The 14,035-nt window shown below is 38.7% G+C and overlaps 1 protein-coding gene across 1 annotated transcript in view; it reads left to right on the forward strand.

Moving 5' to 3' along the window:
• LOC112045698 (1-phosphatidylinositol 4,5-bisphosphate phosphodiesterase epsilon-1-like) overlaps window positions 1–14,035 on the forward strand; it is a 78,464-nt gene that overhangs the window by 6,442 nt on the left and 57,987 nt on the right. Inside the window, exons 2-3 of the mRNA XM_052890003.1 lie at window positions 2,287–2,423; window positions 10,766–10,939. Of these exons, the coding sequence (XP_052745963.1) occupies window positions 2,287–2,423; window positions 10,766–10,939 (311 nt within the window). The remainder of the gene's footprint in view (window positions 1–2,286; window positions 2,424–10,765; window positions 10,940–14,035) is intronic.

Here is a 14,035-nt window from a genome sequence, read left to right on the forward strand (position 1 = left end):
CGTATCGCTTGTAGAAATCGAATCGCTACCCCGTTTGTTAATTTCCACAGAAATGTTTGAGGAGTTATAATGTTTTGTACTGAAATTGAAATAATTTGCACTCGTAGTTCAATTATTTTTATTAAGCGTTAGCTTTAGTGTTTTCTATATTCTGTGTATATTTTAGGCATTTACCTAAATGTAAATAAAACTTATTGTTACGAGTTTCCGCTAGAAAGTTTCGTAATTTGTTCAATGTTCAAGTCTCCACCCACCACTCCACATTGGAGCTGTGTGGTGGGTCAAAGTTCAAAATTCCCTTAAGATGAGGTGCCTTGAAGCTTATAGTATGAAGAAACGGTTATTCATTAACTAAAGTATGACATACAAGTTGCAAGGGCCGCATATACTATATGCCTTTTAATTGACTAGTATGGCTCAACAACTCAGTTGATAACGCTCTTACATTAAACGTTTGAAACTCAAAGCTTTTATAAATCATCATAAAACATTGTACAGTATTATGTTACCCCTTCGGGTCCTTTCGACCCCTCACCCGCTGCGGCTGACGGGTTGACATGCGAGCAGATAACTGAGCCTTTATTATTTTTGTAAGCACTCAACTCCGGTCACAAAGACCCAGCGACGAGTGAGAGATAGCGGAGTTAGGTATTAGTATTCAGCTTACATCTAACATACTAATCCTTCCATACTTGGCAGTATAAATGCAGAAATACAACTGTCTGTCCGTCTGTATGTAACCTATTTTCCCGGTAAAACGGACTCAGATGAAATTTAGTGTAAAGACAAATTGTCCAAGGTCCAATTTGCAGAACATGTGCTTTTATCCCGGAAAAATCTATGGTTCGTGTGAAATTTTCCAAAAACAGACCTTACAATAATATGAAATATTCGCCACAATTTTTCGTAAAAGCTTAAAGAGGTTAGTAAATTTAATAAAAAAAAAAAATAAAAATAAATAAAAAAAGTAGGTTAGGTAAATAATTAAACTAGACAAACTCCGTGGAATTAAATCTATAACACTCACAAATAACGTGACTTTCCTTTCGACACTCGTAAATCACTCAATTCACCACAAAATAAAAGTTAAAATCATTCAACACACATTATCAACATACCAACACAGTTCAAAGTGAAACCCACAACACGTTCGTGAAGCAATACTGTGCATGTTATGCAAATCTCTCCGCCGACTGCGAACATCCTGTATATTGCTGTTGGCACACAGGCAGACACAGGGTGCTCCGAACACAAATACGCTTCTTTATATTACGAGGAACAAGTACATCTCGTAGTTTATTTGTGTTGTATATTCTATTACTTCGTGAGACAGACGTTTGTCTCCCACGATTACCTGTGAGTACGATAAACTAATGTAGGAAATACTAGTCAGGGACGGATATGACGTCGCTGGATCTCGTGTTGGCTCGAACCGACGCTAGGTGGCGCGATTTGTTTCGTAAAGCGAAGGGATTTGGAGAGGGGTAGATCGGTTGGGGGGAACGACTCGTCGTTCGGTCGGCTTCAGTGTGCTCGTGACGTTCGAGCCACATTACTCGTTGTGTGTTTCTTTATGGGTTACTTGGGATAGGCGGGGAGAGTGACTTGAGTGGGAAAGGGGAGTGTATGTTAACAGTCAAAGGACCCCTATTTTACCCTACACACAACGTTCATAAGTGCGTGACTTCATTCAAGGCCATTCTAGGGTCTTATTTTGGTTACAGTTTAAATTGTTAATTAAGTTGTCCTGACAAATGTTGTGAATCATATATAAAAACAATAACCTTTGTTCGACATTAGCTTTCTTATTTTTATAATCCACATTTGACTATGCTAAAACAAGTATTTATTTTTTTATTATTTTTTCAAATCTATTAGGGCCTCCTGTTTACATTTAGGGCCATGCCCCGCGCCAGATTAATCCGGCACTGATTATAGGCACTTAATAAAACATAGTTATTTGAAATTCTCATTGCAATTAATTATCAACCCGACGTTGTAAAGTTGCTGGTGTTACAACAAAAAACAAAGAAACCCTGACTAAGTTTGATGTGAGCTCATCGGACCAAAGACCACTTTCGTAACTTTCATTTTAAGTTTTCGACTTTACCTTTAACCATAATAATATAACCAGACGTTTCAACAATACTATAAAACAAGCCTACTTAAAATATATAACTTCTGAAATTAGAATTTATGATTTAAGAATTTATGTATTTAAGAATTTAAGAATTTACGTATTTAAGAATTAATGAATTTATGAATGAAGAATGTGGTGTGGCGCAGGTGTCGGCGTGGGTGACGCAGCTGCTGCTGGCGGCGGAGGAGCGGCGCGCGGCGCTGGCCTGCGTCCTGCGGGTGGCGCTCACGTGCTGGAACATCGGCAACTTCAACGGCGCCATGGAGATCGTGGCCGGCCTCAAGTGAGTGCCAGCTCGGCCTGGCTCGCCCGCCGTGTGTGGGCTCGGGTATCACACACCCAGCCAGCTTGTTAAACATAAAATACTGCGTAACTGTGCTATTCGTAGAACTCGGCTGCCTCAGTAGCTGATTTTAAGTGCTTATAACGTCGCTATTGTGATAGTTTCATCGGCAGAGGTGTAAACTACACATCAAAACCCAATGTATACAATAATGCTTAAAAAACTTACCTAAGTAAATTAATAGAATGTTTTATGTTCCGTGCTAGCGAAATTATGTAATACAAAATGTCTATTTTTGGGTATGCCATATCCACCTCATAATTGGTGTACCAATTGTTCACCTCATTCACGCCGGGTTAATATCGTCATGGTAAACAGTCCACACTCAACACCGCGAAGTCACGAAGTCTTGGTTCGTTTCACAAATTTGAAATTACGAACAAAGATATCTCTAAGCCCACATTAGTCCGTAGATAAGTATAATTAATAGCAATGACATAATGTAAAGAGTGGGGAGTTAGAGAGGGGTACCGATAGGTGGCGGGAACGACATGCGATATAAAGCGTTCATCGTGCGGTTGGCTTCAGTGTGCTCGTGGCGTTCGAGCCGTCCACATTATTTGTTGTGTAATTCTTTATGGGTTACTTGGGATAGGCGGGGAGAGTGACTTTACCTTTGTTCGACATTGGTTTCTAATTTTTTTGTAATCTACTTCTGAATCGGCTAAAACAAGTATATCTTCTGACTAAAACCTCTTCCAATAAAAGTTCCACATTAAAGGGACTCCACGCCAAGAGATTGTTGTTTGAACTGAGATATCATATGATATGACCAACATTCCTGGTTTTCGGCAACCTACATGACATTTTATAAATAAAGAAATAAGAAGAATGAAGAATGAGAAAAGAAGAGAAGAACCCGAGTGTCGTAGGCAGGGGTTTCTTTCGGCCTTCAGCTGTTTGGTAGCCTGTAGGCCGGCGGAAACTACTTGCTGACGGCACTCACTCGCTACCGACAGAAGAAAGAAGAATGAAGAAGAAGACGAAAAGATCAAGAGGAGATTAATTATCTTAATAGTAATTTTATGCCTATAATGAAACTTCTAGAGGTTCAGGTTCTGTATATTTTACGAGCATATGTATATTATGTAAAGAGGAAATATTTATATTTTTTCTATGTAACAAATAAACTACATTGCCAATTTGAAAAGCTGCATTATCAAGGAGTAACACAGGTTATATTTTATTCCCGTATTCTCACGAAAACAGGAATTACGTGGGTGAAACTGCGTCGGCTAGTTGAATATAAAAACAAAGAAGATGGTACAAAATTGTATGGAGCCCAGGACCAGTCACGTACCCTGGCGGAAATAAAAGAAGATATTTTTTTTAACTATTTTGACTATACAAATCTACGAATTTACTTTAATTCTTACGAAATAATTATTCATTCTCTCCCAAGAAATGCATTATTAATATGGGTAATAATGGCGGATTCATGACGTTTTCAATGCAGTAGTCGATTTGACGTTCGCTGTCAATTGTCATGTCATAGTTGCTATATGGGCGCCATTTTGATATAACTCAAAAATTTTAATTTAATTTTTTTCTTTTTATTTAGTTAGAGATTTATTCACTTTAATAAATTTTAACAAATACCCTGTATTTTGTAAATTTTGATGATACGGGGCACAAAAGTGGACCTGAAATGGATCATATCCTTTGTACATAGTGCCTACTCTAGTCAAGAACGTAGTGCACACCATTGTCCAGTACAGGCCGCCTCCCCCGCAGCTAAGCCCAATCATCTGTCACAGTTAGAGGCCCAAAGCCATGTCCGCTCACGTGACCATAAATATACATTAACTGGGTGTAGGGGCTCTTTTTAGACGGTTTTTTTTTTATTTTGACTTCATACGGTTTGTGCATATAACCTCATCCGTAGAACATTTTGTACAACTGATTACTAATGTAAGAGGCGTCCATAACTTAGAGATATTGAATTAAAGTCTAACTTCTCATGTATACATTTTAATTCCATCTTCACCACAGGTACAGTAAATCTCGACATTGACAATATCATAAAATCTCGTAAACATCTTGACGGCCTCCGTGGCGCAGTGGTATGCGCGGTGGATTTACAAGACGGAGGTCCTGGGTTCGATCCCCGGCTGGACAGATTGAGATTTTCTTAATTTGTCCAGGTCTGGCTGGTGGGAGGCTTCGGCCGTGGCTAGTTACCACCCTACCGGCAAAGACGTACCGCCAAGCGATTTAGCGTTCCGGTACGATGCTGTGTAGAAACCGAAAGGGGTGTGGATTTTCATCCTTCTCCTAACAAGTTAGCCCGCTTCCATCTTAGACTGCATCATCACTTACCATCAGGTGAGATTGTAGTCAAGGGCTAACTTGTAAAGAATAAAAATAAAAAAAAACATTAACTGTCGTACATTTTCATTGACGTTTCATTTACACTCAATGATTAGTAATTTCGTAATTAAATCGATAATCTAATTTCGTCGTCCATTTTATAACTCCCGCCCGCGTCACCATTTTTCCTTCTTTTTTTTGTATGCCAAACGGCAAAGGCATTACACCGTACAGCCATCGTCGTCATCAACCCATATTCGGCTCACTGCTGAGCTCGAGTCTCCTCTCAGAATGAGAGGGGTTAGGCCAATAGTCCACCACGCTGGCCCAATGCGGATTGGCAGACTTCACACACGCAGAGAATTAAGATAATTCTCCGGTATGCAGGTTTCCTCACGATGTTTTCCTTCACCGATTGAGACACGTGATATTTAATTTCTTAAAATGCACACAACTGAAAAGTTGGAGGTGCATGCCCCGGACCGGATTCGAACCCACACCCTCCGGATTCGGAGGCAGAGGTCATATCCACTGGGCTATCACGGCTCCTTTATTAAGAATACTTTATTTATTTAAATTAAATACTCGGCCATACTGCCGGACGTGTTAATATTGTTCTTATGAATTCCATTTTGTATAACAATGTAATATGCCGTATACATTTAACTAGAAAATCCACATTTTAGATAATAATATTTACGAAACCTTACACTAACAAGTTAATTTTTCGGGAGTAGCTTCATCTCGATGAGACGATCAACTTTTTATTTACGAAAATTCTTGTTTCTGGTATCTTATAATATAGACAAATATAAGTATCTACATAAGCCGTGATAGCTCATAGGATATGACCTCTGCCTCCGATTCCGGAGGGTGTGGGTTTGAATCCGGTCCGGGGCATGCACCTCCAACTTTTCAGTTGTGTGCATTTAAGATCACGTCTTCATCATCATTTTAATTTAAATATCACGTGTCTCAAACGGTGTAGGCAAACATCGTGAGGAAACCTGCATACCTGAGAATTTTCTTAATTCTCAGGTATGCAGGTTTATAGGTTTACGATAAATAGGCTATCTAATAAATAGGGCTAACTTGTAAAGAATAAAAAAAAAAAAAATCCGTACAAACTTTCGCGTTTTTTTTTTTTTGTTTACAAGTTATCCCTTGACTGCAATCTCACCTAATGGTAAGTGATGATGCAATCTAAGATGGAAGCGGGCTAACTTGTTGGAACCCTAAATCGCTTGGCGGTACGTCTTTGTTGGCAGGGTGGTAACTAGCCACGGCCAAAGCCTCCCACCAGCCAGACCTGGACCTATTAAGAAAATCTCAATCGGCCCAGCCGGGGATGGAACCCAGGACCTCCGTCTTGTAAGTCCACCGCGCATACCACTGCGCCACGGAGGTCGTCATTATAATATTAGTAGGATATCGAGCCTCTCCAGGTATCGAATCCAGGACCTTTTATTCCAACTCTCTTACTAAACAATACAGTTCCAAGTAACAAAAGATACACACGGCAAACTTAACCTCTTTTGTTAGGGAATCAAAAAGCCCCAACCCTCCCCATTAACGTGACCTGTAATTGACAGGTGTCATTTGAACCCCGTTTAGGATAACTAGAAAAGACGTAAGAGGTCATTTGACCCCTCGGCCGATGTAATCTCGTCGTAAGTTCGTTAGAGCCATTTCTGGTTCTTACACTTACAGTTGACACGGCGTTTTGACCTTTATCTCCAAGGCTCCCTTTTCCCCCGTTTTATTGAATACCTTTTTACGTGCCACGGAATAGCATTAACTAGATACCGCAAGATAATATAGATAAACATTGTAGACTTTGACAGTTAGATCGTTAAAATATGGAATGTGTTGGCTTTGATGGTAGTTAATAGATAAACATAACCAATAATAATTATGCAATTATTTTTATCTAAAATATTTATGATTATTGAGATTTATTTACGCAATTGTTATCGCCGTTTAGTGTTGTAAATAGTAGTCTGTGACGGATATGACGTCGCTCGATCTCGTGTTGGCTTCAGTGTGCTCGTGGCGTTCGAGCCGTCCACATTTCTTGTTGTGTAATTCTTAATGGGTCACTTGGGATAGGCGGGGAGAGTGACTTGAGTGGGAAAGGGGAGTGTTTGTTAACAGTCAAAGGTACCTTTAACCCTACACACATCGTTCATAAGTACGTGACTTTACTCAAGGTCATTCTCTGCCATTCTAGGGACTTATTTTGGTTACAGTTTGATTTGTTAATTAAGTTGTCCTGACAAGTGTTGTGAATCATAACCTTTGTTCTACATTAGTTTTCTTATATTTGCAATCACCCTTTGAGTTCTATTATACAATTAATAAATACATGGAACTCGTCTGTCCTTTTAGTTTTGAAAATTTCGTACCTGAGGGCGTGTCCTAAACGAACACATTTATAGTCAACGATATTTTATACTCTAGATATGTTACGTGCCTGCAAAATCACCGGAAAAATAAATCGAACTTAGCTACTCCACTAAGCGCACACATGCACAATTTTGTGTGTATTTACATTATAGTATATAGTTTTTACATTATCTGAATACACAATTCTACATTGTATTGTATATGTGAATGCGACTCAATGAAATTAGGATAATTAGCCGCTTTTGTTCGTCTCAGTTTTGACGCGTTAGTGACATCTCTATTATAAAATCATTGCCTATAGTGTAAAACTATAGCAAACTCCTTACATAATTGGTAAATAAGATGTTGACTGAAAATAACAAATAATTAAGTTATTCTGCAGTGTTAAAAAGAAAATATTTATTAACACAGATATAATATAAAGCAAAATTCTATATAAAAAAAAAGTAAAAGAAAATATACTTTAATAGACATAAAGAGTAAAGTTTCGTCAGTACTTTACTTGTTTAGTTTAAAACAACAGTCAGTACTAACTAAAGTTAACTTATTTATGTAATTAAAGAATGCTTTCCTGAAATACTAACAATCCATGTCTATTGCTAAAGCGGTCGCTTAGCGTTTTTAAGTTTTGTGAGTTTAAAACATTTTTTATTAAACGTCGGAGGATATTCTAGTAGCATTGTATCTCTGTGCGCCAGTACTGGGCGCCTGCCGCGGGCGCCCCGGCGCCGCGTTTAGCTTCGTATTAACGAAATTTAATAAAACGTTACATATTATTATATTAATAAAAACGTAATCTCTCTTAACAACGCCACAAACGGACCGACCAACAAATTGTTGGGAATATTTTACAAGCAATTATTTTTGTTTGTACAGACTTAGGGCTCTACTAGACTGGACCTTATTAAAAAACGTTATATTTTTAAAGGAGATTTATATTTTTTCCACTGCAAAACACCGAATGGATTTTGTTATTAAGTTTAATGTCAAGCTAGGCCTTGACTGCGACTTCACCTGATGTCAGCTGACCTCATGTGAGGTCTAAACAGTCACAAGTATCATAATTATCTCTTGAACCAATACAAAGCGATTTGCATATTCATTTCTTACTAATGGATCCTTCACGTCTCACATCCGCGTAGTTTCCACAGTAAAATATAGCCTATGTTACTCGCTGATAATGTAGCTTTCCGATGGCAAAATAATTTTTACAATCGACAGTGAAGCCGTCGCAGTAACAAACAAACTTACATTCGCAATAATAATATTAGTTGGGAGAAGCAGATGCCACGCGGTTTTACTAGCGTAGTGCCCGTTCCCATGGAAATACGGGGATAAAATATAGCCTATAGCATTGAAATCGGTTCAGTAGTTTCAGAGCTTACTCAATGCAAACAAACAAATTGCCTCATTATATTATTATAGTATAGATTAAAAGCGATACTAAATAAATATTTTGTGTCGCTTTCAGAATGTTCTCATGAATGAAAAGTTGAGAAAATTGTGCAGAAAATGGAAAAAATTCAGAAAACTTAACGATATTTTGATTTGGATGTTTGTTACTCAAATTAACGAGTTTTGATAAAAATGTTTATAAAGATAGATTATTTATTATAGTTGTACGATTCATTTTAATTTATGTTATTTTTCCCTCAATAATGTATAAACTTTTTTTTTTATTGTGTTCAATAATGTATAAACTAAAACTTTTATAAGTAACGTCCATCTATAGATCACTAAGTTAACCCGCCGTTAATTTTCACGTTACAAAATCTTGAACACCAACGTTGGTCATCTCTAGGCTACGAATTAAACCTTGTTTAATTTCACGTTTATTTTCAGTTATAAGTAAGTTAACAGTAGTATAAAAATAGATAAGATCATATTAAAAAAACATATGGCATATATATTAGTTAAAAAAGGGTAAATATATTCTTAATTTAAACACACTACAAAACAGAGGGTCTAAATTCGAATCAATTCGGGTGTAAGTTCGAATCTCCTCCAACTTTTCATTAGTGTGCATTTTAAGAAATTAAATATCACATGTCTCAAACGGTGAAGGAAAACATCGTGAGGAAACCTGCACACCAGAGAATTCTCTTCATTCTCTGCGTGTGTGAAGTCTGTCAATCCGCATTAGACCAACGTGGTGGACTATTGGCCTCTCATTCTAAGAAGAGACTTGTGCTCAGCAGTGAGCAGAATGTGGGTTAATGACTACAACTACTACAATTGGCTGCCGACATCAAGCTAGTCGCAGACATTCGCTGGCTGCAGGCGGCTCAGTATCGTGATGTTTGGAAGTGCCTACAAAAGGCCTATGTCCTGCAGTGGACTCCATCGGCTGATATGATGATGGCTCAGACTAAATACATAAGGACTAGTATCGCACCCAAATTCAGGAACTAAATTTTCTGCCATTTTCTAAGGAAAACGAGCTTAGATTTCATACATATCTTATACTAAACTAGCAGTTTTTGTTCGTTTTTTACACCATTTAACTACACAAGAAGGTATTTTTATGAAGGTTTTTAACCGACGGACACGATTGTAAACTATGAAACATCGATTCTATAAAGACAGTGTTTATAATCGCATAAGATCGTTAATCATATGAATAATAAAATAAAAATAAAAATAAAATTCATTTATTTCAGGCATAGACCCATATTAAGAAAAACATAAAAAACAAAAATCGAAAATAAAATTAAATAAAATAAAGTCAAAATAGTATAGGTAAAATGTCAGAATAATATGAAATGTCAGTAAAAAGCAGTATGGTCATTATTATTAAAGTCCGTCAGGTTACCTTACAATTTCCGTATCGGCATGGGCACTGTAATATGTCTGTCACAGCAGTGACGGACATAAATACAGTCGAGCCTTGCCGCGATAGCTCTAAGAATGCTGTTGGAACTGCCCCTCACCCTGCGGACCATCGACAGGCTTCTTTTCCTTATAACAGTGTTAAAACAGTCTGTTCGCGCGTCCGCGAACATGCCCGATGCACTACAGAATCGGGGCAGCCCCAACAACATCCTAAAAGCATTATTATATAAGACACGGAGGTCGCTATACTTTTTCTTTTTATAGTTAGCCCACAGGCTGCACGTGTAGAGGGATGTACAGTAAGCTTTAAAAAGTGTAATTTTAACCTCTGCTGAGCAACGCGCAAACCTGCGAGCTATCATGTTAGCTCTTATAGATAGAGACCTCCGCTCCCTCTCGATATCGGCATCATCCCTGAGGTCGCTGGTAATCACATGCCCTAGGTATTTAAACTGGCTCACTATATTCAAAGGAACATCAGATAGTAGCACTGGTGGCACATTCCGATGACATGTTGCACCAACCGCCTCAAATACCATACCACTTGCTTTTCGCGACATTATATTTTAAGCCATGACGACAAGCATACTCTTCACACGTCAGCATGAGCGTCCTTAGTCCACAAATCTATACTTTGAAAAATAATGTCTTGCGAGGCAGGTCTTTATCTAATTAGTCTGAGGATGATGGTGATGACAACTACAAAAGCTTGACCACCAGCGTCGGTCCCGCAGGTCGCACCGGCTGAAGGCGTTCTGGGCGGGCGTGGCGGAGGAGCCGCTGCCGGCGCTGGACTTCCTGTCGGCGGCGCTGCTGTCGGCCGAATACGAGCGCGCGCTGGCGCGGGCGCTGGCCATGCCCGAGTGCCGGCTCGTGCCCTTCTTCGGCGCCTTCCTCAGGGAGCTGCGGTACTGGCACCAATCATTACATACCATACCAAAAAAATGGAACTGACTGCATTTTTTCATTTTAATACAAAATTTGTTATCGCCGCGTCGGCCGCTTTTGAATTTACATGTTTTTAATAAATAGTGTAGGAAATAGTAGTCTGTGACGGATATGACGTCAAAGGATCCTTTAACCCTATATCTGCTATTCTAGGGACTTATTTTGGTTACAGTTTGATTTGTTAATTAAGTTATCCTGACAAGTGTTGTGAATCATAACCTTGTTCGACATTAATTTTCTTATATTTGCAATCACTTTTAATTATTATAAATTACTAAACCGTTTTACATGAAAATGAAATAGAGCCAATCTAGTAAACCTACTCTTTGAAACAAAAGAAAGAACTTACAAAATTGATCAATTAATGACGAAAATATGAGGAAGCAAACATTTAAAAAAAGAGAAAAAATCATACGGGTTGAATTAAGAACCTCCTTCTTTTTTTGAAGTCGGGCATACTCCGACCTTATACCACGTGAGCTTTAGCCGTGTTTCATAATCAATTAGTATCATAAAATTCAATATCAAAATCAAAATCTGATTTAATCTAAAACTTTGAAACTTGTAATCGGGTTATGAAACAAAATCTGTTCGGTGAAACGCGTAGGGTTGTGGAATGTGGTCACTTGCCAGCAACACAGCCCACACACAACACACACACAACACACACACAACACACACACATCCCACACACAACACACACTTTACATATAGACTACAAGCCCTTGAACAAAAGTTACCTGTGAAACGACCCAACAATAGAATTGTCGACAATTATTTTAAATCATCTTTAACACGATTTACAATTACGACTAATTAGTCGTAATTCATCATTTGTACCTGAGAAATTCCATTCACTCGCGTACTCACCTGTACCGCTCAGAAATGACGGCATAGTGCTCAGAGTTATTTTCTGACAAAGTAACAGCCTTCTAAGCGTTTTTCACGTTGGGTAATTTTTGTTGAAGGGCTTGTAGTCTAATACACATAGGTACACGGCGGAATGTTTGACATTCGACACAGGTGGGGGGTGTCGGTAGGGGGGCGGGATGTGAACTTAGGACTGCCTGGACATTAGGCTCTTGCGGTCTCCGACGTTTACATTAAGTAGGTATTACAAACATTGTTATAACTTGATATTTAAACAAGAACAGAAGTATATATTTTTTTATTATTTTATTATAATACTAGCGGACGGCCGAGCCTTCGCCCGCATGGAATTCAGTTTTTCACAAATCCCGCGGGAATCGTAGATTTTTCCGGAATGAAAAGTAGCCTATGTGTTAATTCAGAGTAAAATCTATTTCCCATGCAAATTTTAGCAACATCGCTTCAGTAGGCGCTGCGTAAAGGAGGAACAAACATACACACATATAAACTTTCGCCGTTGTAATATTAAGGGATCCCGCGGAAACCGTGCATTTTTCCCGAATAAAAAGTTGCTTTATATGTTTTCAATCGACTTCTCTATCTACCAGTGAAAATCTCGTCAAAGAATGTTCTGTCGTTAAAGAGATTAGCCCGGGCAAACAGACAGACAAACATTTTTAAAAGATATAGCGTAAATCACATGAAAAATATTTTAACAATTTGAGGAACTAGAAACCTCCTACCTTCTGGTACAGACCAAACTCCACATTTGGCTACCGTACTTCCGTATAACGTAACGTAACGCGTTACGGCCACTCTGTCTGGCTTCCCTTTCCCTCACGCATACGGCAGCAGGTTCAAGTTATCACTTCCATCGAGCGTCCCAAGACAAGCACGTTTCTTTTTTTTCTTTTTATTTATTTATTTTTTCGTACACAGCATTGACAGGTTAAGAGCCGTGATAGCCCAGTGGATATGAACTCTGCCTTCGATTCGAAGGGCGTAGGTTCGAATCCGGTCCGGGGCAAACACCTCCAACTTTTCAGTTATGTGCATTTTAAGAAATTAAACATCACGTTTCTCAAACGGTGAAGGAAAACATCGCGAGGAAACCGGCACACATGAGAATTATCTCTGCGTGTGTGAAGTCTGCCAATCCGCATTGGGCCAACTTGGTGGACTAAAACCTAACCCCTCTCATTCTGAGAGGAGACTCGTGCTCAATAGTGAGTTAAATATGAGTGATAAAACAGTAATTTATCATGTTGTTTATATAATAAACAGGTCAGCAGTAGTTTCCAGTAACGAGTACACGAACGCGAGGAGCACCGTTAGCTCCCACATTAATCATATCACACTCATTCGCGGTCCGCGCCATTAGTTAATTAACACGTAACACCCCCCTCCCCCTCCCCCTACCCTTACCACTCATTAGCTGCAAACTTTAATCGCCCACAATAGGGCTGGGCTTCCTTATATAAATAAATAAAAAATTAAAACAAAACTAAAAATAAAGGTGGAGGATGTAAATCCACACCCTTTTCGGTTTCTACACGACATAGTACGTCGGCGTTACGTCTTTGCTGGTAAGGTGGTAACTAGCCACGGCCGAAGCCTTCCAACAGCCGGACCTGGTGGATCAAACCCGAGACCTCCGTCAGCGCAGCGAAACGCAGACCGCCAAAACTTACTTACTACTAATACGTAATGATAAACAAAGCTGATAAAGTTTACAGAATTCAATAACCTATTGTTCACAATATACTATATTTTATTAATTTCAAGAAAATTCAAATTTTAGAAATTTTCGATTTTAAACAATTTGTGGCAAAATTCACCCTAACGGAAAAACGTACCGCCAAGCGATTTAGCGTTCTTAACCTTCTATCCATTAAATCTACCTTTTTTTAGCTAATCCGATCTACGTCGTTCATGCTAAAAATCCCAGTTTACCTAAGTCAGAAATCGAACCAAAGACCTCAGTCATAAACCAACGCAAACCCGTCAGAGAGTCCCACATCGCAAATGTTACTCGTATTTGATTGTTATAAGTTCTCAACTTTGTATTACAAGATGAATACAACCTCCAACTCAAACTGAACACAAAACAAATCAAAACTATAAATAATATATTACTAGCGGACCCAGTCAAGCTTCGCTGTAACGTATGTGCACTTCCTCCTTAT

Source organism: Bicyclus anynana, chromosome 26, assembly GCF_947172395.1.
Source record: "Bicyclus anynana chromosome 26, ilBicAnyn1.1, whole genome shotgun sequence".
NCBI classification, from domain to species: domain Eukaryota; kingdom Metazoa; phylum Arthropoda; class Insecta; order Lepidoptera; family Nymphalidae; genus Bicyclus; species Bicyclus anynana.